Below are 11857 nucleotides of genomic sequence, written 5' to 3'. Positions count from 1 at the left end.
GCAGAAACAAACATAATTCAATGTTTTGACAATTGAATAATTAACATTACACGCATTTTAACATGGTAATGAAGTTTTCCCCAAAAAAGCGTAAACAAATTTCGTATTTTTTACAAATGTAAGAACGTTTGTAACATAAGTCAAGTTCACATGATATTCTCACGAATACATCACTATTTGTATCGTTCCAACACCAAAAATTAGTGATGGCATGCACAGCAGGTGAATTGTGCCACATTTGTACATTTCTACGTTATCATAACGTTAAGTTTTCATATTTTCCTGCAAATTCAGAGATATCTACATAAATGCATAGAGCCTCTAATTGCATCACTCCAATTACTAGAAGTGACAATTTGGTTAGCCATTGAAATATGCAATTAGAAGTTCCAACATTGTGCTTGAAAATAAATTCAATTTTCAGATACGTTAAGCAAATTTACATGAATGTATTATGGATCCATTTGCAATGTTCCAATTTTATAGTACCTAGCATGAAAAGCGATGATAGACCCAAGTGGAATTGTGCCATTAGAATCTCCAACAATGTGCATCACAAGCAATTCGCAATTTTCAGCATTTCTATCTATTTCAAAAAACACATTATGTCCATCAACACATTATGTTTAGCTATAGTTCCGACCAGGACGCGATGACTGGCTCAGCTGCTAAATTTTCCCACTAGAATTTCCAACCATGTTCTCTAAAAGAAATTCCATTTTCAGATACTTAAAGGAAGTTAACATTAATCTATTATAATAGATCTATTTGCATAGTTTCAATTCTGTAGTACCTAATAGGTCGCGATGATAGACCCTAGTGGAATTGTGCATTAGAATCTTCAACAATGTGCTATACAAGCAAGTCACAATTTTCAACATTCTTATTCATTTCATGTACTCATAAGAACATTTGACTCTATTTGCAACGTTCCAACTTTCTAGTTCATAACAGGTGTTCAATTGTGTCAACCATATCTCTAACGATGTGCTTAACAAGAATTTTGAGAACTTTCCGCATTTCTTTTTTGCTTGAGTGCATCATGCCTCTTTTTGAAATTCTCGTTCCTATTTCATAGTACATGACAGGAGGCGACAATAGGTTCAGCTGTTCAATTGTTCCATCCAAATGTTCAACAATTTACCTTACAAGCAATTTTCAATTATATCTCCATTTTTTTCAACTAACCCAAGTGCATTATGTTTCTGTTTGAATCGTTCCAATCTTCTAGTACCTAACACTCCTTGCTAACAGGAAGCGATAATAGGTCCAGCTGTTCAATTGTGTTAACCAAATGTCCAACAATGTACTTTACAAGCAATTCGCATGCAAATTTCACCTGTTCCCTCATCTCCCCATTGAGGCCGTTGGTTTATAGTGTGACTACATATTGCATTAAAATCTCAGCAGCGGGAGCGTGTGGATAATGTAGATTGATCACGGGGAACCATATTGTGCCGGCCCGCCCGCCCCTCCGCTGGGACGCCGGCCAAAGGGCAAATAAATGAAGAAGAATCGATTGCCATACAAAGATGGCCGCCGCGGTTCGGGTTACGTTCCTGGAAGCTTGGATATGTTTCGACAAATCTTGGGGTAGAAAAGTATGAATTGCAGTTCTGCTTACATAGAATAGTTTTATATGCTTATATTCAGGGCAATAGAAACGATTTCAATAATATGAAGGGCAAATAAATGAAGAAGAATCGATTGCCATACAAAGATGGCCGCCGCGGTTCGGGTTACGTTCCGGGAAGCTGGAACATGTTTATCACAAATCTAAAGGTAGAAAGTTATAGATTAAGTTATCCGATAGAGTAGTTTTATCCAAGACAATAGAATTGATTTAAAAAAAAGCAATGGGCAAACATATGGAGAAAAAAATCGATCGTCATACAAAGATGGCCTCGGTGGTTTGGGTTACGCTCCGGGAAACTGGGATATGTTTCGACAAATCTTGGGGTAGGAAGGTGTAAATTTCAGTTCTCCTACACAAGATAGTTATATATATATTCAAAACAATAGAATTGATTTCAATTGAAGGCAGTGTATATAAATGTAGAAGAATCGATACTATGATGGCCGCCGCGGTTTGGATTACGTTACGGGAAGATGTAATATGACGTTGAAGCAAACATGTTGGATATGATAGAATGTTAGTGCTCTTACGCAATAGTTTTAAGCCAATGGAATTGATTTCAGTAAATCAAAGGGCAAGCAAATGAAGAAGAATCAATTGCAATCCAAAGATGACAGTCGTGGTTTAGATTACATGTACATTCGGGGAAGCTCAGGGACAACAACCTAGCCAAAATCATGAGATAGGCAGAGTTTCATTCTTCATTAAGAATAATTGTATATTTCTTCTGTACATTGGCATTGATTTCAACAAAAGAAAGGGCAAATACATGGCAAAGAATCGATTACCATTCCAAGATGGCCGCCGCGGGTTGGGTTACGTTACGGGAAGTTAGAATATGACAACAAAGCAGAAATTTCGGAGGTGATAAAGTTTTAGCCTATATACAAAATACTCCTACAGGACATTGGATTTTAAATATTAACAAGATATTGGATTTAAATTAGACAGAGCTGTGATAAATATTTGGTACACTGTTTTGAAAGTGAAGAATTTTCATGGAAATCCAAAATGTTGCACAGAAATTTGAATATTACAAAATTGTTGTCTTTTCCTGAATTATTCTATGCACCAAAAAGGCTGTAATTTAGATTGAAACAGTGTTATGAGGCAGGTTTGCTGAAGATAATAAAATGATCTAGCATCTAAGATGTGATCATGTAGCAGAAATTTCAGTTTTCATGCCAAACACTTTCCAATGCTACCGTTTATCACATACATCTTATGTTTCGATAAGCAATAAAAAGACGGGTAAAAGACCACAAGGGAAAACCATTAAAATGCATGTGGTACAACCGACTATCATAAAATCTAGACGCCCGCTGAATTTTGCATGAGCACGTAGCAATCAATAAACAACCAGCCGAGGCAGCAACAGGATCGAAGGAAAGACGTTATCAAAAACGGACCAAAACCATTCGATCTGTCATGTTGCCTCTACAATTCATTTGCAGGGAAGCTTAAGCCCTATTTCTATTCTATCCATCGCTACGTCCTGACAGTGCGAAAAGAGCATCGTCATTTAAATCATCGCAGAACATTATAATATGCCCCATCAATTTAGAGAAGTAGCAACTAAAATGCAGTAAATAGTTGTAATGAGAACACAGATGTGCTCTGTGAATTCTTTCTTGAAGACGGTATGATATTGTTATGAAATTAAGTGATTTGGAGCTTAAAAATATTTATATAGCATTCCTACTATCTACATTTGAATACGATGTAAATAGCTTTGCTTCTTGTACAACATTAGTTTCCAACTGCGTGACAAATTTTAAAGAAATATATATTTCGCAATAGTAAAGAAAGGCCGCCGCAAAGACGACCTATTCAAAGTTAAGGCGTATGGTTTTGACAACATATCTGTACTAGGCATGGTGCAATAAGTAATATATTTACCTGAACATGAAACGCAAACGAATAACTATGTGTTACGAAACAGTCGAAATAACATTTTTACATGATGCTTTACATGATTTTACTCTACGTATACCAAGTTGTTTATTGAATCCCTACATCGCACGTTTCTATATTTATGAGTGAAAGTCACGGTCCATTTGAGAAATCATGACCAACAATACTGCGGCGTACAGGCAAAGATTGAGAATGCAGATACGCCCTCATGGGAATTGCTTTCGAAATTAGATATTTTCTATCGCGCCATATGGTCAATTCTCCCATTGTTCACATTCTGCCGGCCCCTTTTTATTATTCATCCAACAAAAAGGGAAAAGAATATTTACTGCTTGCAACGTCTACATATTGTAATAAACATTTAAAGGACAAGTTTCTGAATGTTATTTTAACAGTGTGTCGATGGTTAGGTGAAACCTAAGTAGGATAATTTCAACTTTTTCCTGTTTGTTGTTTATTTTTTTGAAAGACCTCCATTAGTGAGAGTACATCTTGTAGGATACTCAGTCGTTGCATTCCAATACAGCACGGCTGAAATGTGAATTAGAATTACCAAAGAAATGGTATCAAGAAATCCAATTTCTAATACACCAGGATTACCTGAAAATGAGAAATGGAGGGATTTTATATTGGATTACCGTTTCTGCATTCAATTTTGCTTCCAAGAGAAGACACATCTGTGTAACCGTGATTTTGAAGAGTGCAATATGGAAGGGAATCCCAGTTCCTACTTCACCTTCACATAATCACATCCTCATCTTGAAGGTCAATTCCTACTCCGAATGTTTACAAATGAGAAATATCGAAATGTTATTTTGGATGAAGCTTTCTACATTCCATTGTCCTTCCATTCGGAGCAGCTTCTTTCAAAAGAACAGTCCATTTTTCCCAGACTCCCGTAATTGGATTATTCCCGAGGGTCAGTTTACCTCGTATGCCGGGGGCCATCCATTATTTTTAATGAAATAAAACTCTTTTCGAATTCTATTATGTCCTCCTATTGTAATTTTTCAAAACCAGCAGATTAGACAGCTTGTTTATGCTCCTATATGTGCTTGAATCATTATCTTCTTATTCTATAATCTCCAAAGAAGTTTCACTACACCTCTTCACTCCTGTCCTGTTTATCGCGGAGGTTGATTCATGTCGCAATAAACACGGTAGTTTTATGTTCGTGTGTAATGAGAGCGCGAAATCCTTTGGGGGTTCCTGCCATTTGGGCTGTGAAACCTAACACCACATTCCCTTTTATGGTATTAAATATTTTCCGGGAATCCACGTTGTGACCATATAGTCATTATTTATGATCTCCCACCAGTGAATTATGCGGCGTTTTGGTTAGAATTATAAATTGCTCAACAACGGTTTGGCATTTACACCAAGATACTGATCAAGGCTACCGAATAAGATAGTGTAAACTAGTGGCTTAAATGATAGTATAGAATAGAAAGCTAGTTCATTTGAGGGATGGTATAGATCTAAATACTACTAAACCTTCGCTTTGACAAATTGTGATAGTGATTTAAATGAAAGCAGAAAACAATCCTGGTAGAAAAAATGGGTGAACGGTTAATTTTAGCTAATTTGATGTTGCCCATAATGTCATATGAATTATGGTTATCTGGAAGCATAACAATGTCATAAATTAATAGTTCATTAAACTGATATTTCAATCCAAAAACTATTAAATGTTATAATAAACTATTGATTGAAAGGTTACCAGAAAATGGAAAGCACAAAACGTTCTCTTAATTTTTGTATTTCATTATAACTTTTAACATCACCTACTAATACACACATGCTAGACGATAAGGAGTCCCCTCCTTGGGTGGCAATGGTTATAACCGGAAACCATATAATTGCATATTCTGATTATTGGTCAACTGAACATATCGCACGGTTTTTTTAACGATTGATAATTATCATGTAAAGACCAAATATTTAAAGCACTCGCTATAGATGCTTATTTAATCGCTATCGGGTAAATATATTCTTCACATTTATATTAAATTTGTACATAACGTTTCCATCGTTGCGGAAGTCATTGAATAGTTCCGTGTTCTTTTCTGATGACTGACTGTACCTCTACCTTGTACCTATAGTAACAATGTAGTCCGTATAAAATTGCATGCAGTGTTCTGACGACATAATATTCCTCTACCATTACCCATCCTCACTCTCTTACAAACAAATAATTGTGATTTTTTTATAATAATTTTCCATAAATAAAACAATATGTGACTACTTTTCTTGTGAAAAATCTCAAGATTTTCATTGATGGCTCAGAGAGAAAGTGCAAAAGTCTGTGGTGCTAGTATTGATATGTAAACACTACGCGATATTTCCTATCTTTCGCTCTATCTAACACCGAACTATTCATCATTTTGGCTTAGCAATCATATTATGTAACATATTTTGTGAGGTTGCGATGGTTCAGAAATTATTTATGCAGCTGGCATTGTGTCAAAATCAATGGAACAAGTCAGGCATATGATTTAACTTTTGAGAAACCACGCCCTACCAGATTTCTCGCATGCAGCAATCCGCGTATGGGCAGCTCCTAAATATTTGATATCTCACCTTTTAGCGGTCGCCGAAACCGTTTTCACTTCTACGTTAATAGCATTACCCCCCGTAGCGGACATCGGCCGTAAGATTGATGTAATAGGAGGGTAGTGGGTATGATGGTAGAGAGATACATTCGCCTTATCTCAACAATGCGTTACCTTAGGTTTCAGGATGGTGCATTCCCCAGGGAGTCCCAGGTTCGATTCCCAACACAACGGACGATGACGGGTTTTAATCCCATGCGAAATGTAAAAATGGCGGCATTGTGTGTATGTCTTTCTCTCTCAGTCTCTCTCCATAGCGTATGTCCACTAGTAGTTTATAATATTGCATATTTCTTATTGAGAGTTCGTTTCCTCCATGCATGTGCTGACTGCCAGACGTTGCTCGTTGACTCACCGTCCAGTGACGTAGACAGATATGGATTTGAGTGCTTCATACGTGCAAATGTTTCTCCATCCTTCCTCGGAACGTGTGACGTCACCGTCCCAAGGGAATCTCTCCGGCGAGGATGCCCCACAGAAAATCCAGATGTTTCGTATATACATGGTATAATTCAGGTTCACAGTGAGCGTGAGAAGCAGATTCCGTTATTGGTCGCTCCTGGAAGACCTCATGCACGGCAGTTGTCTCCCGCTCCGAATATTGATACATGTTATTAAGTCCTCAGGGAAGCTGTTTTTGTTCTCGGAAGGGTCGATATCTACAGATATTGCACTGTGTGTTTTAATGCGAGAACAAACAGGAAATAAAATTTCCTTGTAGCTACACGGTGTCAACATGACTCATCTGACTGCTTCGTGAATGGGCTTCTGGTGACAGGAGAGAGTTAATCGCATCTATCGTGCACAATGTGGAAGCGCGTTCACTCAAATCAAACCGAATACATTAACTATCCTCTTAATATATCTATAGTAGGTTGCAATTCTTTTCAATATTCTACACTATCTGATGCATATCCGGTTTTTCTGTTTTAAATTTCAAGTCTGTGATGCTAATACTTAATTCTTTTTCTTTTGTATAAGGTGGTTGAAATGTGTGATTTTGGGCACATTATCTACAAATGGGTGTTTTTCTCATCACTTTTAGCAGGCCAATGGACATGTACAATAGATGAAGGGAGTCGTAATGGAAAATCTCGTAAGGTGAAGAGAATTTTGCACACTTGAAGGGGTTTAATTCTAACCACGATCACACGCTCTGTTCATGCACGGTGGTAAAAGTTCAATATTGCTTTTTTGGATGCTATTTATAAATTCTACATTCTACCTGCCTTGTAGCTCTACTCTTCTTTGTTTTTTTCTTCTAACCTCTACCTACGATTTGGTAGAAAATCTCTCCCCTTCAGCTAGGTATTGCCCTTGATAGTCTTTATCTACAGTTTTTGTTGTTGTTGTTGACCACAGTTAATTTCCCATGACAACGGATTTCGGCATCCGCCATCTTGGATCCATAGCGAAGACATTGTTCAAGATCGTACCGACTTCTTTAAGATGTGGTTGGTGTCTTTTTGAACGCACGTGCCCGCAGGGGCGCCAGGAGTTAACAAGCGTCCCCGTTTTCCGTTTCTTAACATCGTTGTGATAGTCTTACTGAGGAACAATCTGGTGATAATATATATCTTTGCAGTTGGAAATTAAGTGTTACTACATCTGTGAAATCCTAGTCTTTTCTACAGTGGTGGAAGCTCGTAATATGTTGATTTGTTGTTGTTGATGTTGTTAATGTTGTTGAGTCTACGATCTTAGAATTGTTCCAAATATCCCGGTTTTCCCGATATTTCTGGTACGTCAGAAACGAGATGAATATCTTTTTGTTTGTCAGCAGATTCATTCCTCGATATATCGATCCATCGCGTTCCTTTTCAAGATGGCTGCCGGCTCTGAAATGTCGATCTCAATCGAATTAATGGTACGGTGGGCTTTCATTTAAAGAGTCATCCATGCACGATTCCTTTCTTATTACACAAACGTTACTCCCCTTTTCTCTCAATTTTCCGTCGTCGGTTATTCCACTCGCGTTTAGTATCAAACTGCGACAGAATGTGTCCCATGACAAAGTGGCAACGCCTGGATTGGACAAGTGGACTCGCCAGTCGATTGATCGCCCCGGTGAGCCTGGTCATGTCGGTGAAGAACTTGTCTGAGAAGAATATGTCGTTGCTCGCCAACCTCCGGGTAAAACGCTGGCCCTGATTCTACTTTTTCACATCAGGTGCCAGGGAATAAAGATTCACTTCATCACCTCACAGGCTTTTTTGTTTTCCTTTTAGTACGGGCTAGAGTGTCCTGTTACACCCCAATAAACGATCTGGCTCTCAAAGTCCATGCAGTAGAGGGTACTGCGTTGTAATTGTGGTGTATTGTATTGCCCTAGGGTTGTAATATGCGTTGTAAGCCGTTGCTAGACTCTGGTGTCGATGGAATGTTGGGACGCCGAGTCTTGGTCGGAAAGCGTCGCGGTTGCGGAAGGGGGGTAGTCGTTAGTTGAGACGCCGCTATTTTTACTGGTGTTGGAACTCCTCGAACTTTTATTCCTGTTGTGACCGCTCTTTTTGACGTCACCGGTCTTGATACTTTCGGTCGGTTGGGTGACTGTTATTTCGTTCTTCGCGTTTTTTTCGTTTTCGTTGGGCACGTTTTTGTCTATCATGTTTTCTTCGTTTTCGTTAGGGGCATTTTTGTTATCGTCTTCTGAGACGTTCTTAGTTGAGCTCGTGTTGCAGGTATTCTTCTTGTTCTCTTGAGTGACGTCCGACGTTTTGTTTTCGGTCGGGACGTTGATTGTTATAGAATTCTTTTCCGCTTTCTCAGACTTTTCAGTCTTTTCTTCGGATGCTACGCTCGGGGTTCGAGATGGGGGCCGCTTATCGTTGGTGACATCAACTTGTAGCAAGTCTTTCACCACCGCTGTGGGGTCTTTGTTCAGAACGTTCATTTCGACCACAGTTTCGACGGTCTCTATACTCTTCCTGCTCTTGCTCGACCCCGTCTTTTCGGGAGACTTGTTGTTGTTATTGGACTCCTCAGAGTCTCCATCTCTCCGCCTGGTCGGTTTCATCATGGACTCCCGGATGTTGGTGAACGTGTCGACTAGAATAGTCAGCGGCAACGCCAGAACGATCACACTGGACACCGCCCACACGGCCGTCAGCAGCTTCCCCAGGAAACCGGACGGGTACATGTCGCCGTACCCCACCGTCGTCATGGTAACGATGGTAAACCAGAACCCCGCGGGAATGGAGGTGAACAGAGTGCCGTCGTAGTTCTTTTCCATATAATACAACATCGTCGTGAACACGAGAATAAGAAGACTAAGTGCCATCACGAGGGAACTTAAGTCACTGGCGCATTTTTTCAGTGTCTTGCCAAGGAGGATCATGCCGGGAGATGACCTGCATAGTTTGAAGACTCGGAACACCCTGAATACTCGGGTGGTGTCAAAAACGCCTTGCAATTGGTTACTCTCTGGAAGGCACAAGCCAGCGTAGAACGGGAATATAGAAATCACGTCCACGACGGACATGAATGACTTGGCGTACTTGACTCTGTTCGGCGAGGCGTACAATCTGACGCAATATTCGCAGGTAAATACAACAACGCAGGCGGTCTCGATGCACATAAAGATCACCTTACATCGTGCTTGCCTCAGTTCGTCTTCAAAGGTCGGGTTGACAGTCTCCTGACAGAACACTGTCTCTATGATAGTAGCGCCAACAGAAAGTGCGATAAAAAATCCGGTCACGTAGAAAAAGATTTTCGCTTGGGTGCTCGACTGGGGGTTTTCGACAGTCTCCCACAGATTTTCGCGAATCGTGAGGGGGCCCTTTTTTTCAGGGGTTTTCTCCTCCTCATCAAACGAATTGCGAACTCTGCCCGTTTTAATGTCAAATCCCTTCCGATCTAAATATCCCTCGTAGCAACATAAACCCATGTAGAAATCGGGATTTATTTGAAAATAACCTATTTCGTCATCAAACGCGCTGGTGTCTTCCACCACGGGCGCGTGCAGGGTTCCCGTAAGGTAGAAATTTAAAATGTACCTGAAGAGGCCCGGGTCCCGGTCGAAGAAGAACTCGTTCTTCTTATCGTCGTAGAAGCGGTCCCGTAGCTTGCTTCCAAGCACGGTATCGGGGTACTGGTCCAGAGTGCTTTGCCACACTTCATACTTGCATCCTCCGATGTTGAGGAATATGAGGGTGTCGCCGGACTTTCTGCGATCCACCGGGCGGACCACGGTGCTCTGCTTGGAGACAGAGCCGCGGTGCGCCGGGGAGGAGGAGTGCTGGTGCCCGTCTGAGCCCGTCATCGCACATCCCAGAGCAGTCTGTCGTCCGGGCGGCAAAACACCTGACACAGGACCCCTGCCTGCGAGCCAAACGTGCGTGGTGGCGGCCCCTAGGATTCCGTGTAACGTCCACAACCACCGTCGTCACACCGTCTATCTGAATACATTAATCGTTCCCGCTCCTCCCGGGTGTAGTCGCCCCCATTGCCGTGTAGCTTCCCCCGTCCGTTGTCCCGCCCATAGCAGCAACACAGAGTCCCTCGCCTCCACAAGCCTCCACTCGTTATTCCCACCAACTGATTACCGGTGATGGAGGAATAATAAAGGGCCCAGCTTCCCCGCGCCGCTCGGCGTCACGCACATCCAGCCGAAATTTGGAATTCCTATTGCGGGCCGCGGTGCCGGGATATCTAAGATGCTAATTCGCCGGCCTCCTCTGCGCATTCCAAGACGCCCAAGCGGCAACACCTTCCGTAAAACCTCCTCCAAGACGAACGAACGTGTAGGGGCTCAGGTACTTTCACTTTCACGCGACGGCGGTGACACGCACACGTCTGATGGCATCTCGGCTGGCGCAATTTCTTGGTCTGCAGACGTTAAAAGTGACGACTGCTCTCGCACAATGGCAGTGTACGGTCGATCCCTGTCGCGCAGACAGCCCCTCTCCTGCGAAAATCCCTCCTCCCCTCTCCGTACGTAACGGAACGTGTGTTATTGTCTACGCACGAGCGTCAAATGACGAGCTCCAACACTCCTGATGCCGCCACACCGATACACCTGTCTCCCGGGAATCGAACCGGTGACCGATTGGCCCAGCTGCACGTCCCAGACTGGAGAGAGAAAAAAAAATTGGAATCGCCGTCGCAGATTTCAATATTCCAGATTTTGAATATATTTCCCCCGCCCGATCGCAGGTGCTCGCTCTGGAAACCCTCGCGTTGATGACACGATTAGTAGGTATACCTCAAGGCCAGGTGAATTACGACCTGCGCCGCTGCGTTTTACCAAAGGGTTCTCCTGTTTTCCGAACAAAGATCTGAATATTAGCAAGCGTTGCCTGTGTCTAAATCAATGGTAGGAAGGTTGAGGCCTCATGCGTTGATGCTTGGTGCAGCAACGGTAGGGAGTGCCGCTAAACCCTCCACTGTAAAACCATCGCTGGATCGGAGGGGCCCTGGATCAATATCAGGTTATGGGGAAGGGGAGGGGGAAGACTGGGCGTATCTGGTGCAATATGTTGTTTCGTGATTCGCAGTTTCACATTATTTTTTCAATTAAATAAACCAAAACCACTGGCATCAATTTCTTGCGGAAATGAAGTAAGATACATCAATAGCTGAATTAGAAATCGTTTTGGAATGACCAGTATTTCATTTTCATCAATACATTTCTTTTTTTAGCCATTAAAATCAACAGAAACAAGATGATTATCAATCTTTTGTTGAAATGAAG

At 41.5% G+C, this 11857-nt stretch overlaps 1 protein-coding gene across 1 annotated transcript; it reads right to left on the bottom strand.

Annotated features, from left to right (window-relative positions):
- Window positions 1–5293: 5293 nt before the first annotated feature.
- On the bottom strand, window positions 5294–11544 carry LOC136424199 (potassium voltage-gated channel protein Shal-like). The gene has a single exon (XM_066412713.1). The coding sequence runs from the start codon at window positions 10424–10426 to the stop codon at window positions 8522–8524; it is 1905 nt and encodes a 634-aa protein (XP_066268810.1). The 5' UTR covers window positions 10427–11544; the 3' UTR covers window positions 5294–8521.
- Between the last annotated feature and the right edge of the window lie 313 nt (window positions 11545–11857).

This window comes from Branchiostoma lanceolatum, chromosome 18 (assembly GCF_035083965.1).
Source record: "Branchiostoma lanceolatum isolate klBraLanc5 chromosome 18, klBraLanc5.hap2, whole genome shotgun sequence".
NCBI classification, from domain to species: Eukaryota; Metazoa; Chordata; class Leptocardii; order Amphioxiformes; family Branchiostomatidae; genus Branchiostoma; species Branchiostoma lanceolatum.
The sequence above is the reverse complement of the archived record's forward strand: the minus strand, read 5'-3'. Positions and strand labels throughout refer to the sequence as shown.

What these genes read in the sequence shown, in the direction of transcription:
- LOC136424199 (XM_066412713.1), bottom strand. Translation starts at nt 10,426, where the DNA reads ATGACGGGCTCAGACGGGCACCAGCACTCCTCCTCCCCGGCGCACCGC.